General features: G+C 37.1%; 1 protein-coding gene across 10 annotated transcripts in view; it reads left to right on the top strand.

Annotated features, from left to right (window-relative positions):
- The window catches only part of LOC127697904 (complement factor H-like), a 577,689-nt gene that overhangs the window by 142,269 nt on the left and 416,504 nt on the right, over nucleotides 1-18,916 (top strand). For 4 of the 10 annotated variants that reach the window (XM_052201282.1, XM_052201279.1, XM_052201285.1 and 1 more), the window contains one exon: nucleotides 16,278-16,460. The exons of the other annotated variants lie outside the window; for them this stretch is intronic. In XM_052201282.1, coding sequence (XP_052057242.1) covers nucleotides 16,278-16,460 — 183 coding nt within the window. The remainder of the gene's footprint in view (nucleotides 1-16,277; nucleotides 16,461-18,916) is intronic. 10 annotated transcript variants of the gene reach the window in all.

Here is an 18,916-nt window from a genome sequence, read left to right as displayed (position 1 = left end):
GATATTTGCTAGCCCTTTAAGTTGTAAATATTCACTCTCAACTATTCCTATAATCCTTAAGTTTGGTCTTCTCATTGTGTCCTGGATTTCCTGGATGTTTTGGGTTACAAGCTTTTTGCATTTTGCATTTTCTTTAACTGTTGAGTCCATGGTTTCTATGGTATCTTTATCATCTGAGATTCTTTCTTCTCTCTTGTATTCTATTTTGGTATTTGCATCTATGGCCCCTGTTTTCTTCCCAAGGTTTTCTATCTCCAAAGTTGTCTTCCTTTGCGATTTCTTAGTTGTTTCTACTTCTGTTTTTAGATCTTGGATAGTTTTGTTCAGCTCCTTCACTTGCTTGTTTATGTTTTCTTGTAATTCTTTAAGAGATTGTTGGGTTTCCTCTTTCATGACCTTAGCCTGTTGACCAAAGTTCTCCTGTATTTCTTTAAGTGGTTTTTGTGTTTCCCCCTTATTGGCTTCTATCTTTTGACCTGTATTCTCCTGAATTTCTTTCAATGATTTTTTGGTTTCCCTTATAATGGCTTCTAACTTTTGATACATTTTCTCCTGAATTTCATTAAGAGATTTATTTATGTCCTTCATGTGTTCCTGCAACAGCATCATGACCAGTGATTTTTAAATCCAAATCTTGTTTTTCTGGTGTGTTGAGGTATCCAGGACATGCTGTTAATAGAGAATTTGGTTCAGATGCTGCCATATTGTCCTATTTTCTGTTAGTAACATTCCTATGTTTGACTTTTGCCATGTAGTTCTCACTGGTGTTAGTTGGTCTTGTTGTCAATGCTGGACTCACCAGTGCAAGCTGCCTCTTCCTAGCTGTCCTCTTGGTGCACAGCTGGCTTCCTGCACTGCCTGGAGAAGGGGCACCATGGCCCAGGCTGTTCCTGATCCAGAGGTGGAGACCAGAAGGCTCCTGCCAGAGGCCTCCGGAATGGATCCTCAGCTCTGCAGGGCCAGACTCCCCAGTGCACGCTGCCTCCTCCCAGTAGACCTCTGGGTGCCCAGCTGGCCTCATGCACTGACTCTACTGGTGGTCTCTTTATTCTCCATCTCCTCACTGTTGGATATTTTGGATAAGCTTATCTCCATTGGATCCTGAATGCCTCTCATATCCTTGCTTTCTGGAACTTTCTAGAGATTTCCCAGGCCCCCAAACAACACTGGAGTATATTTCTATTCATTCTCCTGGCCTTCTAGGATTCTGTCTACAGAATTCTAGGATTCTCCCTACAATATCTGATCCTGCACTTCTTCTATTCCCTCCTTTCCCCCTCTCACATTAATGTTCCTCTCTCCTTCTGCCTCCTATGATAATTTTAACATTATTCTTTTTTATTGAATATCATCTTCATTTACATTGCCAATGGTAAAACCTTTCCCAATTTCCCTCTCCTAAAAGACCCCCCACTCCATGCCCCCACTTATATGCCTCTCCACTTAACCCACTCCCTCCTCCCCTCCCTCAATTTCCCTTTTTTGATTCATCTATTGAGCCTTCGCCTGACTAAAGACCACTCTCCCATTGGTGTCCAGCAAGGCATTCCTCTCCCACATTTTTGGCTGAAACCATGTGTACCCCTTGGTTGAAGGTTTAGTCCCTGGAAGTCCTGGGGCATCTGGGTGGCCTACATCATTATGCTTCCCTTGGGGCTGTAAACCACTTCCACTCCTCTGGACCAACCTCCAGCTCTTCCTTTGGGGACCCCACGTCCCATTAAATGGTTGACTGCTAGCATCTGCCTCTGTATTTCTGGGGCTCTGGCAAGGCCCCTCAGGAGACAACCATAACAGGCTCCTTTTGGTATGCACTTCTTGTCATCCATAGTAGTGTCGGGGTTTGGTGACAGTTTATAGGATGAATCCTCAGGTAGGGCAGTCTCTGGGTGGCCTTTACTTCAGTCTCTGCTCTACACATTGTCTCCCTTATTCCTCTTGTGACTATTTTGTTTGCCATCTCAGAGAAACCAAAGCACCCTCACTTAACTCCTCCCTCTTCTTGAGCTTCCTGTGCTGGGTGATTTGTAACTTGTTTGTTTTGAGCTTTTGGGCTAACATCTTTTGTGATTGGGTTGCCTTGCTCAGGATGACACTTTCTAGTTTCACCCAGTTCCCTAAGAATTTCATGAATTCATTGTTTTTAATAGCTGAATAGTACTCCATTGTGTATATATACAAAAGTTTCTGTATCCATTCCTCTCTTGAAGGACATCTGGGTTCTTTCCAGCTTCTGGCTATTATAATAAGGCAGCTATGAACATAGTGGAGCATGTGTCCTTATTACATGAGGGAGCATCTTCTGGGTATATGCCCAGGAGTGGTATAGCTGAGTCCTCAGGTAGTCCTAAGTCTAATGTTCTAAGGAATCATCAAACTGATTTCCAGTGTGGTTTTACCAGCTTGCAATCCCACCAACAATGGAGAAATGTTCCTTTTACCCAACATCCTTGCCAGAAGCTGCTGTCTCCTATGATTTTCATCTTAGCCATTCTGACTGGTGTGAGGTAGAATCTTAGTGTTGTTTGGATTTGCATCTCACTGATAACTAAGGATGCTGAACATTTCTTTAGGTACTTTACAGCCATTCGAGATTCCTCAGTTGAGAATTTCCTGTTTAGCTATGTACCCCATTTTTAATAGGGTTATTTGACTCCCTGGAGACTAACTTCTTGAGTTCTTTTTATTCATTGTATATTAGCCCTCTATATGATGTAGGGCTAGTAAATATCTTTTCCCAATTTGTTGGTGCTGTTTTGTCCTTAACCTTGTCCTTTGCCTTATAGAAGCTCTGCACTTTTATGAGGTTCCATTTGTCGATTCTTGTTCTTAGAGCATAAACCATTGGTGTTCTGTTCAGGAACTTTTCCCCTGTGTCCATGTGTTCAAAATTGTTCCCCATTTTCTCCTCTATAAGCTTCAGTGTGTCTGGTTTTATGTGTGGATCCTTGAACTTAAGCTTTATACAAGGAGATAAGAATGGGTGAATTAGCATTTTTCTGCATGCAGACCTCTGCATTGATGCAGCACCAATTGTTTAAAATGCTGTCTTTTTTCCACTGGATGTTTTTTAGTTCCTTTGTCAAATATCAAGTGACCATATGTATATGGGTTCTTTTCTGGGTCTTCAATTCTATTTCATTCATTTTCTTGCCTGTCTGCATACTAGTACCAAACAGTTTTTATCACTATTGCTCTGTAGTAGAGCTTGAGGTCAGGGTTGGTGATTCTCCAGAAGATCTTTTGTTATGGAGAATAGTTTTTGCTACCCTGAGTTTTTTGTTATTTCAGATGAATTTGAGAATTTCTTTTTCCTAGATCTATGAAGTATTGATTTGGGATTTTGAATGGGATTGCCTTGAATCTGTAGATTGCTTTTGGCAAGATGGCCATTTTTACTATATTGATCCTGCCAATCCAAGAACATGGGAGATCTTTCCATCTTCTGAGACATTCTTCCATTTCTTTCCTCAGAGGCTTGAAATTCTTCCATTCTTTCACTTGCATTGTTAGGGTCACACCTAGGTAAGAAATATTATTTGGGACTATTGTGAAGGGTGCCATTTCCCTAATTTCTTTCTCATCTTGTTTATCTTTTGAGTAGAGGAAGGCTACTGATTTGCTTGAGTTAATTTTATATCCAGCTACTTAGCTGAAGTTGTTTATCAACTTTAGGAGTTTTCTGGTGGAAGCCTTCAGGTTGCTTAAGTATACTATCATATCATCTAGTGATATTTTGACTTCTTCCTCTCTAATTTGTATACCTTTGACATCCTTTTGTTCTCTGATTGCTCTGGCTAGTACTTCAAGTACTATATTGAATAGATAGGGAGAGAGTGGCAGCCTTGTCTGGTCCCTGATTTTAGTGGGATTGCTTCAAGTTTCTCTCTTTTTAACTTGATGTTGGGTACTGGTTTGCAGTATATAGCTTTCACTATGTTTAGGTATGGACCTTGGATTCCCTATCTCTCCAAGATTTTTATCATGAAGAGATGCTGGATTTTGTCAAAAACCTTTTCAGCATCTAATGAAATGGCCATGTGGTTTTTCTTCCTTTAGTTTGGTTATGTAGTGGATTATATTGATGGATTTCCATATATTGAACCATTCCTGCATCCTTGGGATGAAGCCTACCTGATCGTGGTGAATTATAGCTTTGATGCATTTTTTTGGATTCGGTTGGCCAGTATTTTGTTCAGTATTTTTGCATCATTGTTCATAAGGGAGATTAGGCTGAAGTTCTCCTTCCTTGTTTGGTCTTTGTTTGGTTTAGGTATAAGCATTACTGTGGCTTGATAGAATCAGTTGGGTAGTGTTCCTTGAGTTTCTATTTCATGGAACAGTTTGAAGAGCATCTATATTAACTCTTTTTTGAAGATCTGATAGAATTCCCAGGTAAACCCTGGCCTTTTTTTATTTTTTTTTTTTTTATTTTTTTTTTTTTTGTTATAGCATTAGACTCTCTTTATTATAAGCTCAGGCTTGGGCTCCCCTATAACCCAACTCTGACACAACAGGACAGGAAGGGAAGGTGGGCCAGCCTTGAACCCTTAGCAGGAAAAAAAATTATAGGAAAATAGGACCAAGTGAGGGGGGTGGGTGTGAATGTCCAGTCTGGCAAGCATCTAATAGAATGACTACAAGCCAACAGGTAGGTACTCTGATACAAGACCATATACAATCACAAAAGGTCTGAAAGTATTTCTGAAACAAACTAATCTTTGATTAACTGTTGCTAGAAAGTAACTAGGGAGTAACTCTGGCTAAGGACAAGCCTTAGATTCCTTCCTGGTACCTGGGTGGAGCTTGGGTCAAGTTCTCAGACTTTTCTTTTCTTTCCTTTTCTTTTCTTTTCTTTTTTTTTTAATTTTTTTATTCGATATAATTTATTTACATTTCAAATGATTTCCCTTTTCTAGCCCCCCCACTCCCCGAAAGTCCCATAAGCCCCCTTCTCTTCCCCTGTCCTCCCACCCACCCCTTCCCACTTCCCTGTTCTGGTTTTGCCGAATACTGTTTCACTGAGTCTTTCCAGAACCAGGGACCACTCCTCCTTTCTTCTTGTACCTCATTTGATGTGTGGATTATGTTTTGGGTATTCCAGGTTTCTAGGTTAATATCCACTTATTAGTGAGTGCATACCATGATTCACCTTTTGAGTCTGGGTTACCTCACTTAGTATGATATTCTCTAGCTCCATCCATTTGCCTAAGAATTTGATGAATTCATTGTTTCTAATGGCTGAATAGTACTCCATTGTGTAGATATACCACATTTTTTGCATCCACTCTTCTGTTGAGGGATACCTGGGTTCTTTCCAGCATCTGGCAATTATAAATAGGGCTGCTATGAACATAGTAGAGCATGTAACCTTATTACATGGTGGGGAGTCTTCTGGGTATATGCCCAGGAGTGGTATAGCAGGATCTTCTGGAAGTGAGGTGCCCAGTTTTCGGAGGAACCGCCAGACTGCTTTCCAGAGTGGTTGTACCAATTTGCAACCCCACCAGCAGTGGAGGAGTGTTCCTCTTTCTCCACACCCTCTCCAATACCTGCTGTCTCCTGAATTTTTAATCTTAGCCATTCTGACTGGTGTAAGATGAAATCTTAGGGTTGTTTTGATTTGCATTTCCCTAATGACTAATGAAGTTGAGCATTTTTTAAGATGCTTCTCCGCCATCCGAAGTTCTTCAGGTGAGAATTCTTTGTTTAACTCTGTACCCCATTTTTTAATAGGGTTGTTTGGTTTTCTGGAGTCTAACTTCTTGAGTTCTTTATATATATTGGATATTAGCCCTCTATCTGATGTAGGATTGGTGAAGATCTTTTCCCAATTTGTTGATTGCCGATTTGTCCTCTTGATGGTGTCCTTTGCCTTACAGAAACTTTGTAATTTTATGAGGTCCCATTTGTCAATTCTTGCTCTTAGAGCATACGCTATTGGTGTTCTGTTCAGAAACTTTCTCCCTGTACTGATGTCCTCAAGGGTCTTCCCCAGTTTCTTTTCTATTAGCTTCAGAGTATCTGGCTTTATGTGGAGGTCCTTGATCCATTTGGATTTGAGCTTAGTACAAGGAGACAAGGATGGATCAATTCACATTCTTCTGCATGCTGACCTCCAGCTGAACCAGCACCATTTGTTGAAAAGGCTATCTTTTTTCCATTGGATGCTTTCAGCCCCTTTGTCAAGGATCAAGTGGCCATAGGTGTGTGAGTTCATTTCTGGACCTTCAATCCTGTTCCATTGATCCTCCTGCCTGTCACTGTACCAATACCATGCAGTTTTTAACACTATTGCTCTGTAGTATTGCTTGAGGTCAGGGATACTGATTCCCCCAGATTTTCTTTTGTTGCTGAGAATAGTTTTAGCTATCCTGGGTTTTTTGTTGTTCCAGATGAATTTGATAATTGCTCTTTCTAACTCTGTGAAGAATTGAGTTGGGATTTTGATGGGTATTGCATTGAATATGTATAGTGCTTTAGGCAAAATGGCCATTTTAACTATATTGATTCTACCAATCCATGAGCATGGGAGGTTTTCCCATTTTTTGAGGTCTTCTTCCATTTCCTTCTTCAGAGTCTTGAAGTTCTTGTCATACAGATCTTTCACATGTTTGGTAAGAGTCACCCCAAGATACTTTATACTGTTTGTGGCTATTGTGAAGGGGGTTATTTCCCTAATTTCTTTCTCAGCCTGATTATCCTTTGAGTATAGGAAGGCCACTGATTTGCATGAGTTTATTTTATAACCTGCTACTTTGCTGAAGTTGTTTATCAGCTGTAGGAGCTCTCTAGTGGAGTTTTTTGGGTCACTTAGTTAGACAATCATGTCGTCTGCAAATAATGATAGTTTGACTTCTTCCTTTCCAATTTGTATCCCTTTGACCTCCTTATGTTGTTGAATTGCCCGAGCTAGTACCTCAAGTACAATATTGAAAAGATAAGGAGAAAGGGGACAGCCTTGTCTGGCCCCTGATTTCAGTGGGGTTGCTTCAAGTTTCTCTCCATTTAGTTTGATGCTGGCTACCGGTTTGCTGTATATTGCTTTTACTATGTTTAGGTATGGGCCTTGAATTCCTGTTCTCTCCAAGACTTTAAGCATGAAAGGATGCTGAATTTTGTCAAATGCTTTTTCAGCATCCAATGAAATGACCATGTGGTTTTGTTCTTTGAGTTTGTTTATGTAGTGGATTGTATTGATGGATTTCCGTATATTGAACCAACCCTGCATTCCCGGGATAAAGCCTACTTGATCATGGTGGATGATCGTTTTGATGTGTTCTTGGATTCAGTTGGCAAGAATTTTATTGAGTATTTTTGCATCGATGTTCATAAGGGAAATTGGTCTGAAGTTCTCTTTCTTTGTTGGATCTTTTTGTGGCTTTGGTATCAGCGTAATTGTGGCTTCGTAGAAGGTATTGGGTAGTGTTCCTTCTGTTTCTATTTTGTGGAATAGTTTGAAGAGTATTGGTGTTAACTCTTCTTTGAAGGTCTGGTAGAATTCTGCACTGAAGCCATCTGGTCCTGTGCTTTTCTTGGTTGGAAGACTTTCTATGACTCCTTCTATTTCTTTAGGCATTATGGGACTGTTTAGATGGTCTGGTTTGTCCTGATCTAATTTTGGTATTTGGTATCTGTCAAGGAAATTGTCCATTTCCTCCAGATTCTCCAGTTGTGTTGAGTACAGGCTCTTGTAGTAGGATCTGATGATTTTTTGGATTTCCTCAGTTTCCGTTGTTATATCTCCCTTTTCATTTCTAAGTTTGTTAATTTGGATACTTTCTCTGTGCCCTTTGGTCAGTCTGGCTAAGGGTTTATCTATCTTGTTGATTTTCTCAAAGAACCAGCTCCTGGTTTTGTTGATTTTTTGTATGGTTCTCTTTGTTTCTACTTGATTGATTTCGGCCCTGAGTTTGATGATTTCCTGCCTTCTACTCTTCCTGGGCGCAATAGTTTCTTTTTGTTCTAGGGCTTTCATTTTTTTTTTTTTGATTGGAGATTATTAATGACTGATTCTATTTTCTCAGAACTTATGGGAAAATTTAGATGGATTATCTGATCCTGTTTTAACATTGGCACCTGGTATGTATCTAGAAAGTTGTCCATTTCATCCAGATTTTCAAACTTTGATGAGTATAAACTCTTGTAGTAGGATCTGATGATTTTTTTAATTTCCAAAATTTTTGTTGTTATGTCTCCCTTTTCATTTCTGATTTTATTAATTTGGAAACTGTCTCTGTGCCCTCAGGTCAGTCTGGCTAAGGGTTTATCTATCTAGTTGATTTTTTCAAAGAACCAGCTTCTTGTTTTGTTGATTCTTTGTATAGTTCTTTTTGTTTCTTTTTGTTTGATTTCAGACCTGAGTTTGATTATTTCTTACAGTCTACTCCTCTTGCATATATTTGCTTCTTTTTGTTCTAGAGCTTTCAAGTGCACTGTCAAGCTGTTAGGGTAAGCTCTCTCCATTCTCTGTTTGGGGGCACTCAGAGCTATGAGTTTTCTTCTTAGCACTGCTTTCACAGTGTCCCATGAATTTTGGTATGATGTGTCTCCGTTTTCATTAATTTCTAAAAAGCCTTCCTTTATGTTCTTTATTTCTTCTTGACCAAGCTATTGTTGAGAAGAGCATTGTTCAAAGTCCATGTGTATGGGTGTTTCCATTGTTTTTGTTTGAACTTATGACCAGCCTTAGGCCATGGTGTTCTGATAAGATGAATAGAACAATTTCAATATTTTTGCATCTGTTGAGGCCTGTTTTGTGACCAATTATATGGTCACTTTTGGAGAAGGTACCATGAGTTGCTGAGAAGAAGATATATTCTTTTGTTTTAGGGTGGAATGATCTATAAATATCTGCTACATCCATTTCGTTCTTAACTTTAGTAAATTTCACTGTATCTATGTTTAGTTTCTGATTCCATTATTTGTGTATTTTTTGAGCGTGACTATTGAAGTCTCCTACTATTATTGTGTGGGGTGTAATGTATGTTTTGAGCTTTATTAAAGTTTCTTTTATGAATGTGGGTGCCCTTGCATTCAAAGCATAGATGTTCAGAATTGAGAGTTCATCTTGGTAGACTTTTCCTTTGACTAGTAGGAAGTGTCCCTCTTTATCTTTTTTGACAACTTTTGGTTGCAAGTCAATTTTATCCAAGTTAAGAATGGCCACTCCAACTTGTTTCTTGGGATCATTTGCTTGGAAAATTCTTTTCCAACCTTTGACTCTGAAATAGTGACTGTCTTTGTCACTGAGGTAGGTTTCTTGTATGTAGCAAAGTGTTGGGTCCCGTTCACATATCCGGTCTGTTTGTCTATGTCTTTTTATAGGGGAATTGAGATCATTGATATTAAGAGTTATTAAGGAAAAGTGATTGGTTCTTACTGTTATCTTCTGAGTTAAAGGTGAAATTCTGATTGTATAGGTATCTTTTATTGGGTCTGTTGAAAGATTAGCTTATTGATTTTTCTATGGGAAGTGTTGGTATTTTCCACCCTTAAAACATTATTCTTTTTTTTAATATTTTTATTTTCTATATTCTTTGTTTATATTCCACATGATTTCCCTTTTCCTGGATCCACCCTCCCCATATGTCCCATAAACCTTCTCTCCATCCATTCTCCACTGACCTACCTCCTTTTTTTCTCTGTCTTTATATTCCCCTCCAATGCTAGATCAATCCTTTCCAGGATCAGGACCTTCTCTATACTTCCTAATGGGAGTCATTTGTTATGCGATTTGTGCCTTGGGTATTCAGGACTTCTGGGCTAATTAATATCCACTTATCAGAGATTGCATTGCATGTGTATTCTTTTGTGACGGGGTTACCTCACTTAGGATGATATTTTCCAGATCAAATCATTTGCCTAAAAATTTTGTGAATTCATTGTTTCTAATTGCTGAGTAGTATTCCATTGTGCAAATATACTACATTTTCTGTATCCATTCCTCCTTTGATGGGCATCTGGGTTCTTTGCAGCTTCTGGCTATTATAAATAAGGCTGCTATGAACATAATGGAGCATGTGTCTTTATTGCATGCCGGGGAATCCTTTGGGTATATGCCCAGGAGAGGTGTAGCAGAGTCCTCTGGAAGTGTCATGTCCAGTTTTCTGAGGAACCGCAAGACTGATTTACAAAGTGGTTGTACCATTTTACAGCCCCACCAGCGGTGGAGGAGTGTTCCTCTTTCTCTACATCCTCGCCAACACCTGCTGTCTCCTATGTTTTTGACCTTAGCCATTCTGACAGCTGTAAGGTGAAATCTCAGGGTTGTTTTGATTTGCATTTCCCTAATGATTAATGATGTTGAGCACTTCTTAAGGTGCCTCTCAGCCATCCGTATTTCTTCAGGTGAAAATTCTTTGTTTAGATCTGTACCCCATTTTTAATAGGGTCATTTGGTTCCCTGGGGTCTAACTTCTTGAGTTCTTTGTATATATTGGATATTAGCCCTCTATCAGATGTAGGATTGGTGAATATCCTTTCCCAATTTGATGGTTGCCGTTTTGTCCTTTTAACCGTGTCCTTTGCCTTACAGAAACTTTGTAATTTTATGAGGTCCCATTTGTCAATTCTTGATCTTAGAGCATAAGCTATTGGTGATCTGTTCAAGAACTTTCCCCCCATGCCCATGTCCTCTAGGGTCTTCCACAGTTTCTTTTCTATTAGTTTCAGTGTGCCTGGTTTTACCTGGAGGTCCTTGATCCAATGGACCAATTTGAATTCTTCTGCATGCTGACCTCCAATTGATCCAGCACCATTTGTTGAAAAGGCTATCTTTTTTTCCACTGGATGTTTTTAGCTCCTTTGTCGAAGATCAAGTGACCATAGGTGTGTGGGTTCATTTCTGGATCTTCAATTCTATTCCATTGGTCCACTTGTCTGTCACTGTACCAATACCATGCAGTTTTTAACACTATTGCTCTGTAGTATTGCTTGAAGTCAGGGATACTGATTCCCCCAGAATTTCTTTTATTGTTGAGAATAGTTTTAGCTATCCTGGGTTTTTTATTATTCCAGATGAATTTGAGAATTGCTTTTCCTAACTCTGTGAAGAACCGATTTGGGATTTTGATGGAGATTGCATTGAATCTGTAGATTGCTTTTGGCAAGATGGCCATTTTAACTATATTAATCCTGCCAATCCACGAGCATGGCAGATTTTTCCATTTTCTGAGGTCTTATTTGATTTCCTTCTTCAGAGACCTGAAGTTCCTGTCATATAGATCTTTCACTTGTTTGGTTAGAGTCTCACCAAGATACTTTATATTGTTTGTGGCTATTGTGAAGGGTGTCATTTCCCTAACTTCTTTCTCAGCCTCCATATCCTTTGAGTATAGGAAGATGGCAAAAGGCAAATGAAGGAACGTCACTAACAGAAATCAAGGCAATATGGCAGCATCTGAACCCAATTCTCCTTTGACAGCATGTCCTGATTACCCCATCTCACCAGTAAAACAAGATTTGGATTTAAAATCACTGGTCATGATGCTGGTAAAGGAACACATGAAGGACATACTTAAAGAAATTCAGGAGAAAATGGATCAAAAGTTAGAAGCCCTTACAAGGGAAACACAAAAATCATTGAAACAAACTCAGGAAAATACAAAAGCCAATAAGTAGGAAACACAAAAATCACTTAAAGAAATACAGGAGAACTTTGGTCAACAGGCTGAGGTCATGAAAGAGGAAGCACAAAAAGCTCTTAAAGAATTACAGGAAAGCACAAACAAGCAAGTGAAGGAGCTAAGCAAAACCATCCAGGATCTAAAATCAGAAGCAGAAACTACTAAGAAAACTCAAAGGGAGACAACTTTGGAGATAGAAAACCTTGGGAAGAAATCAGAGGACATAGATGCAAATATCAACAACAGAATACAAGAGATAGAAGAAAGAATCTCAGATGCTGAAGATACCATAGAAACCATGGACTCAACAGTTAAAGAAAATGCAAAATGCAAAAAGCTTGTAACCCAAAATATCCAGGAAATCCAGGACACAATGAGAAGACAAAACCTAAGGATTATAGGCATAGATGAGAGTGAAGATAAAGTGAGAGTTAAAGGGCCAGCAAATATCTTCAATAAAATTATGGAAGAAAACTTCCCTAACCTAAAGAGAGAGATGCCCATGAATATACAAGAAGCCTACAGAACTCCAAACAGACTGGACCAGAACAAAAATACCTCTTGTCACATAACAATCAAAACACCAAATAAACTAAACATAGAAAGAATATTAAAGGCAGTAAGAGAAAAAGGCCAAGTAACATATAAAGGAAGACCTATCAGAATCACAGCAGACTTTGCACCTGAGATTATGAAAGATAGAAGATCCTGGGCAGATCTCATGCAGAATCTAAGAAAACACAAATGCCAGCCAATACTACTATACTATACCCAGCAAAACTCTCAATCACCAAAGATGGAAAAACTAAGATATTCCATGACAAAACCAAGTTTACCCAATATCTATCCACAAACCCAGCCCTACAAAGGATAATAGGAGGAAAACACCAATACAAGGAAGGAAACTTCACTCTGGAAAATGCAAGATAGTAACCTTCTCTCATCAAACCCAAAAGAAGTTAACCAATCAAATTTAAAAAAATAACATCAAAAATGACAGGAAGTAACAATCACTATTCCTTAATATTGCTTAACATCAATGGACTCAATTCCTCAATAAAAAGACATAGACTACCCGACTGGATACATAAAGAGGACCCTACATTTTGCTGCATACAGGAAACATTGCTAAGGGTCAAAGACAAACACTACCGTAGAGTAAAAGGCTGGAAGACAATGTTACAAGCAAATGGTCTCAGGAAACAAGCTGGAGTAGCCATTCTAATATCAGATAAAATTGACTTTCAACCCAAAGTCATCAAAAGAGACTCTGAGGGACACTTCTTGCTGGTCAAAGAAAAAATACAACAAGAAGAACTCTCAATCCTGAACATCTATGCTCCAAATGCAGGGCACCCTCATTCATAAAAGAAACTTTATTAAAGCTCAAAGCACACATTGCACCTAACACAATAATTGTGGGTGACTTCAACACTGCACTTTCCTCAATGGACCGATCAGGAAAACAGAAACTGAACAGGGACACAATGAAACTAATTGAAGCTTTGGACGAATTAGATTTAACAGATATATATAGAACATTCTATCCTAAAGCAAAAGAATATACCTTTTTCTCAGCACCTCATGGTACCTTCTCCAAAATCGACCATATAATTGGTCACAAGACAGACCTCAACAAATATAAGAAGATCGAACTAATCCCATGCCTCCTATCAGAACACTATGGAGTAAAAGTGGTCTTCAATAGCAACAAAAACAACAGAAAACCCACATACACGTGGAAACTAAACAATATTCTATTCAATGATACCTTGGTCAAGGAAGAAATAAAGAAAGAAATTAAAGACTTTTTAGAACTTAATGAAAATGAAGACACAACATACCCAAATCAATGGGACACATAAAGCAGTGCTAAGAGGAAAACTCATAGCCCTGTGTGCCTCCAAAAAGAAAATGGAGAGAGCATACACTATCAGCTTAATGACACACCTGAAAGCCCTGGAACAAAAAGAAGCTATTTCACCCAGGAGGAGAAGAAGGCAGGAAATCATCAAACTCAGGGCTGAAATCAATCAAGTACAAACAAAGAGAACCATACAAAGAATCAACAAAACCAGGAGCTGGTTCTTTGAGAAAATCAACAAGATAGATAAACCCTTAGCCAGACTAACCAAAGGGCACAGAGACAGTATCCAGATTAACAAACTTAGAAATGAAAAGGGAGATATAACAACAGAAACTGAGGAAATTCAAAAAATCATTAGATCCTACTACAAAAGCCTATACTTAACACAACTGGAGAATCTGGAGGAAATGGACAGTTTCCTAGACAGATATCTGTCACCAAAACTAAATCAGGATCAAATAGATCATCTAAACAGTCCCATAACACCTGAAGAAATAAAAAGGGTCATAGAAAGTCTCCCAACCAAAAAAAAAAAAAAAAAAAAAAAAAAAAAACACAGGACCAGGTGGCTTCAGTGCAGAATTCTATCAGACCTTCATAGAAGACCTAACACCAATACTCTTCAAACTATTCCACAAAATAGAAACAGAAGGAACTCTACCCAACTCGTTCTATGAAGCCACAATTTCGCTGATACCAAAACCACACAAAGATCCAACAAAGAAAGAGAACTTCAGGCCAGTTTCTCTTATGAATATTGATGCAAAAATACTTAATAAAATTCTTGCCAACGGAATCCAAGAACACATCAAAACGATCATCCACCATGATCAAGTAGGCTTCATCCCAGGAATGCAGGGATGGTTCAATATAAGAAAATCCATCAATGCTATCCACTACATAAACAAACTCAAAGAAAAAAACCATATGATCATCTCATTAGATGCACAAAAAGCATTTGACAAAATTCAGTATCCTTTCATGCTAAAAGTCTTGGAAAGAACAGGAATTCAAGGCCCATACCTAAACATCATTAAAGCAATATACAGCAAACTGGTAGCCAACATCAAACTAAATGGAGAGAAACTTGAAGCAATCCCACTAAAACCAGGGACTAGACAAGGCTGTCCTCTCTCTCCATATCTTTTCAATATAGTACTTGAAGTTCTAGCTAGAGCAATTAGACAACATAAGGAGGTCAAGGGGATACAAATTGGAAAGGAAGAAGTCAAATTATCTCTATTTTCAAATGACATGATAGTCTACTTAAATGACCCGAAAACCTCCACCAGAGAACTCCTACAGCTGATAAACAACTTCAGCAAAGTGGCTGGTTATAAAATCAACTCAAGCAAATCAGTTGCCTTTTTTATAACATTATTCTTAAAGGTTAGGTTTTGCTTGAAACACAAACCTAATTTAATGATTACAAAGATCATCTAGTATATACCGCTAATTTTACAGTTAAATTTGTCCTGCTCTTAATTTCTATTTTTACTTATGTTATGAATTCTGGTCGTTATTTTCTAGGAAGAATTCTCTGTTGGAGAAAAATCTCCTTCAATTTCTTTTATTGGATAATGTCTTCATTAATGTCTTTTTTTCAAAAGGCTAGCACCACAGGATACAGAACTTAAGGCTAAGAGTCATTGTCTTTTACTTTCTATGGTTTGCATGGTGATAGATAGCAGTTACTTTCTTTGGGACCTTGGTCCAGTGTGGTTGATGATGACTTTCTACTAATTTTTTTTCTGAGATGTTTTCTTTAAGCAGTATCAGTAGATGGATTCCCAGAAGCTTCATGGAACTTATCCTATTATGGTTTACTCAGTTCTTGAACATGTACATCCATGTATTATGGCCAATTTTTTTATTTTATTTCACACTAAAACATTAATTTTGTTTGAATCATGAATGTCTTGTTTTTACCTTATAAAGATTTGAGTTTGGTTCAGTATCATGATGAACCAAAGATCTCCTTGAGATCTTACTGAACAGAATCAGAACTTTTGATTTCAGACTTCTCTTCTGTCCTCACAAGGGTACTCAGTAGTCTAAAAGGAAAACGTATAGCACAATATTATGCAGTTAGAAGAGGTCTGAATTTTTTTGCTAGAATTTTAAATATCTTATCTCTTCATATAATGTTTACTAAAACAAGCATGCCAGGCATACTTAGCAAAGTATAACATATAGATGTCTGTGCTTATTTTGACCCTATCAGAAACCCAGAAAGTGTCATTAGCCTTCTGTATCATTAGAAGTTTTTAAAGTCTCATTTACAAATATATTTCTACAAAAGTGTCAAAGAGTTTTAAGTTTGTTTAAAAAACTGCCTATCTACATTGTCATCTGTATGTTCAAAAGCTGTTAAGATATTTATTAGTACTTGAAGACTCCAGAGAAGATGTGTTTACTGTAGTTAAACTAGTGCCTTAAGCTGGGCTGTGGTGGTGCACACCTTTAATCCTAGCACTTGGGAGGCAGAGTCAGGTAGATTTCTGAGTTTGAGGCCAGCCTGCTCTACAGAGTGAGTTCCAGAACAGCCAGGGCTACACAGAGAAACCCTATCATGAAACAAACAAACAAACAAACAAGAAACTAGTGCTTTAGAAGACAGGAAGGAAGAACTTGTAACTCTCAGTTTTTATGATTAATATTTCTTTAAGTAATCATTTATTTAGCCAGAAATCACTAAAGAGTTGTTGAACACTTTTCTTTTGAGTTCTGCTTGAGCCTGTAATTTGACTTGATTCTCAAACATTCAAATGTTTTCTCTTTAGACTCAACAGGCAAATGTGGCCCTCCTCCTCCTATTGAAAATGGAGACATCACCTCCTTGTCACAAACAGTATATGCACCATTATCATCAGTTGAATATCAGTGCCAGCAATATTATTTACTTAAAGGAAAGAAGAAAATAATATGTAGACATGGAAAGTGGTCTAAGCCACCAGTCTGTTTACGTAAGTACATTATTCTCATAGATTATAGGAGATACTGTTTTATATTATGGATATTTTTCTGTTAATAATAGAATATTTTGTTTGTGCTTCAGTGCCAAATATTATCATGTGATTAAAAACAAGATTATTAGATTCTTTTTATAAAATACAACTGTCAAATAAAATTGCACATGTTATTCTTTATAATTAAGTTTTTACTAACACATATTAATGTTAACAAATATGGGCATCAGCATGATATCCTATACCTATTTTCTCAGTCAGTATTCTTTTGTTGTGAAGAGACACTATGACCATGGCAACTCTTAGAAAAGAAAACATTTGTTGGGAATAGCTTATAATTTCAGAGATTTATTGTACTATCATCATGTTTGGGAACACGGTAGCACAAAGCTAAACATAATGGTGGAGAAGTAACTAAGCATTATGCATCTTACTCTGCAAGCAGCAGAAAGAGATAGACATACTTCTAACAAGGCTACACCAACTCCAACAAGGCCATAGCTTCTAAACCTTTTTGAGTATCACCAGTCCTCAATGAATAATCAATATGTAAGTCTATGGAGACCATTGTATTTCAAATCACACCTATATACATCCTGCATTTATTAAATTCATACAACATTCTCTGCCCTTAGATAAGACAACTAACTTCTATTTATCACTGTCACGCATGCTAGATAGTTTATTCTATCTTTCCATTTTGTGAGAAATAATACAAAGTAGTTGTCTTGCTGTGTTTGGCTTATTTCATTTATGTCCTACAATGCCTTTTCTAATTAAAATAATAAAATATCTCATTAATGTCTGAACAAAATTTCACATTTATTTATACCATGTTGTTTTTATAAATTCACCAATTGATATTAGTTCAGACATATTTTTCATCTTATCTACAGTCACATAGCAGTTTGCAATAAATGTATACATGCAGGTTGAGACGGTTCATTTTATTTCCTTTGAGTATATACCAAAAGAAGCATATAGCAACAATTTGTAAAATCTACTTTTACATTTTTAGAAATATCAGAAATATATATCTTGCACTCATTAAATCCATACAACATTCTCTGCCCTTAGATAAGACAACTAACTTCTATTAATCACTGTCACGCATGTTAGATAGTTTATTCTATCTTTCTATTCTGTGAGAAACAACACAAAGTAGTTGTCTTCCTATGTTTGGTTTATTTCATTTATGTCCCACAATGCCTTTTTTCTAATTAAAATAATAAAATATATCATTAATGTCTGAACAAAATTTCACATTGAAGTATATCATGTTGTTGTTACAAAGTCACCAATTGGTATTAGTTCAGACACATTTTTCATCTTATCTACAGTCACATAACAGTTTGCAATAAACATATACATGCAGGTTGAAAAGGTTCATTTTATTTCCTTTGAGTATATACCAAAAGAAGAATATAGCAACAATATATAAAATCTACTTTTAAATTTTTAAAAAATATCAGTTGTTATCTAAAGTAACTTCACTTACTCATAGCTTATAAGTTTTTCCACCACACATTCATGAGTGTTTGTAATTTTAAGGGCTCCTTTCTAAAACGTTTTACTCATTGAGTGTCAAGTTGTCTATATGTCTTTGGCAAAAAAATGTCAGTTAATGATTTTAAGGGGTTTTGTCTTACTTCAGGTTCAAACTTTATTTTGAGAAGTATCTATTCATTTATCCAATTTTGCTTAGCTTATTTTTCTTTTATGATGCATTTTACCAAAGACTAATGACAGTTCATTTAAACATTATCTACAAACTGAAACCCTGACCAATTACTTAAGTATAATTTAAGACATATATAATGTGAAGACTTTTCAGAAAAAATACAGCCAATTTAGGGGAAGAGGTGTTTTAACTTCTAACCAGGACAAAATCAATCAAAGCAAATCATATAAAACCGAACCAAACCCAACCAAACCAATGAAAATAAATTTTCACTTTTTTATGTTTTCTTTTGACATAAGACACCCTTATAAAAGATATGCAAACATCTAGAAATGAACAATAGACAACCACTTAGTGTGACTCATCTGGCTGCCTATTTCTTAGTTGTATTGATTATGTACTGTGCTTTTCACAAGTAACTCACTGTGAGAAAAATCCATGGCTCAAGATTGGCTTTTTGTCTTATAATTTGGAGTCCCTTCCAAACATTCAGTCGAAAACAATGAAATGTTTCCCTGTTGTGTTTCCTTGTACTTTCAGTGGTTTGTTCTTACATCGCTGCCTTTGACCAACTTTTATCTAACTTTACCCAGGATGACAGACAGTATCAAATTTTAACTATCTCCATATGGATATCAATTATCCTTATATCATTTAAAGAATATGATATCAGCTCTCTAACATAAGTTTTTGGAAAGCGTATTAAGATCAGTTAACTGCAGTTACATAAAACAGTTTTCCAATCACTTTTTTATTTGTTGGCATGTTCATA

Source organism: Apodemus sylvaticus, chromosome 12, assembly GCF_947179515.1.
Source record: "Apodemus sylvaticus chromosome 12, mApoSyl1.1, whole genome shotgun sequence".
NCBI classification, from domain to species: domain Eukaryota; kingdom Metazoa; phylum Chordata; class Mammalia; order Rodentia; family Muridae; genus Apodemus; species Apodemus sylvaticus.
Note: the sequence above shows the minus strand (reverse complement) of the source record. Positions and strands in the feature narration are given on the sequence as shown.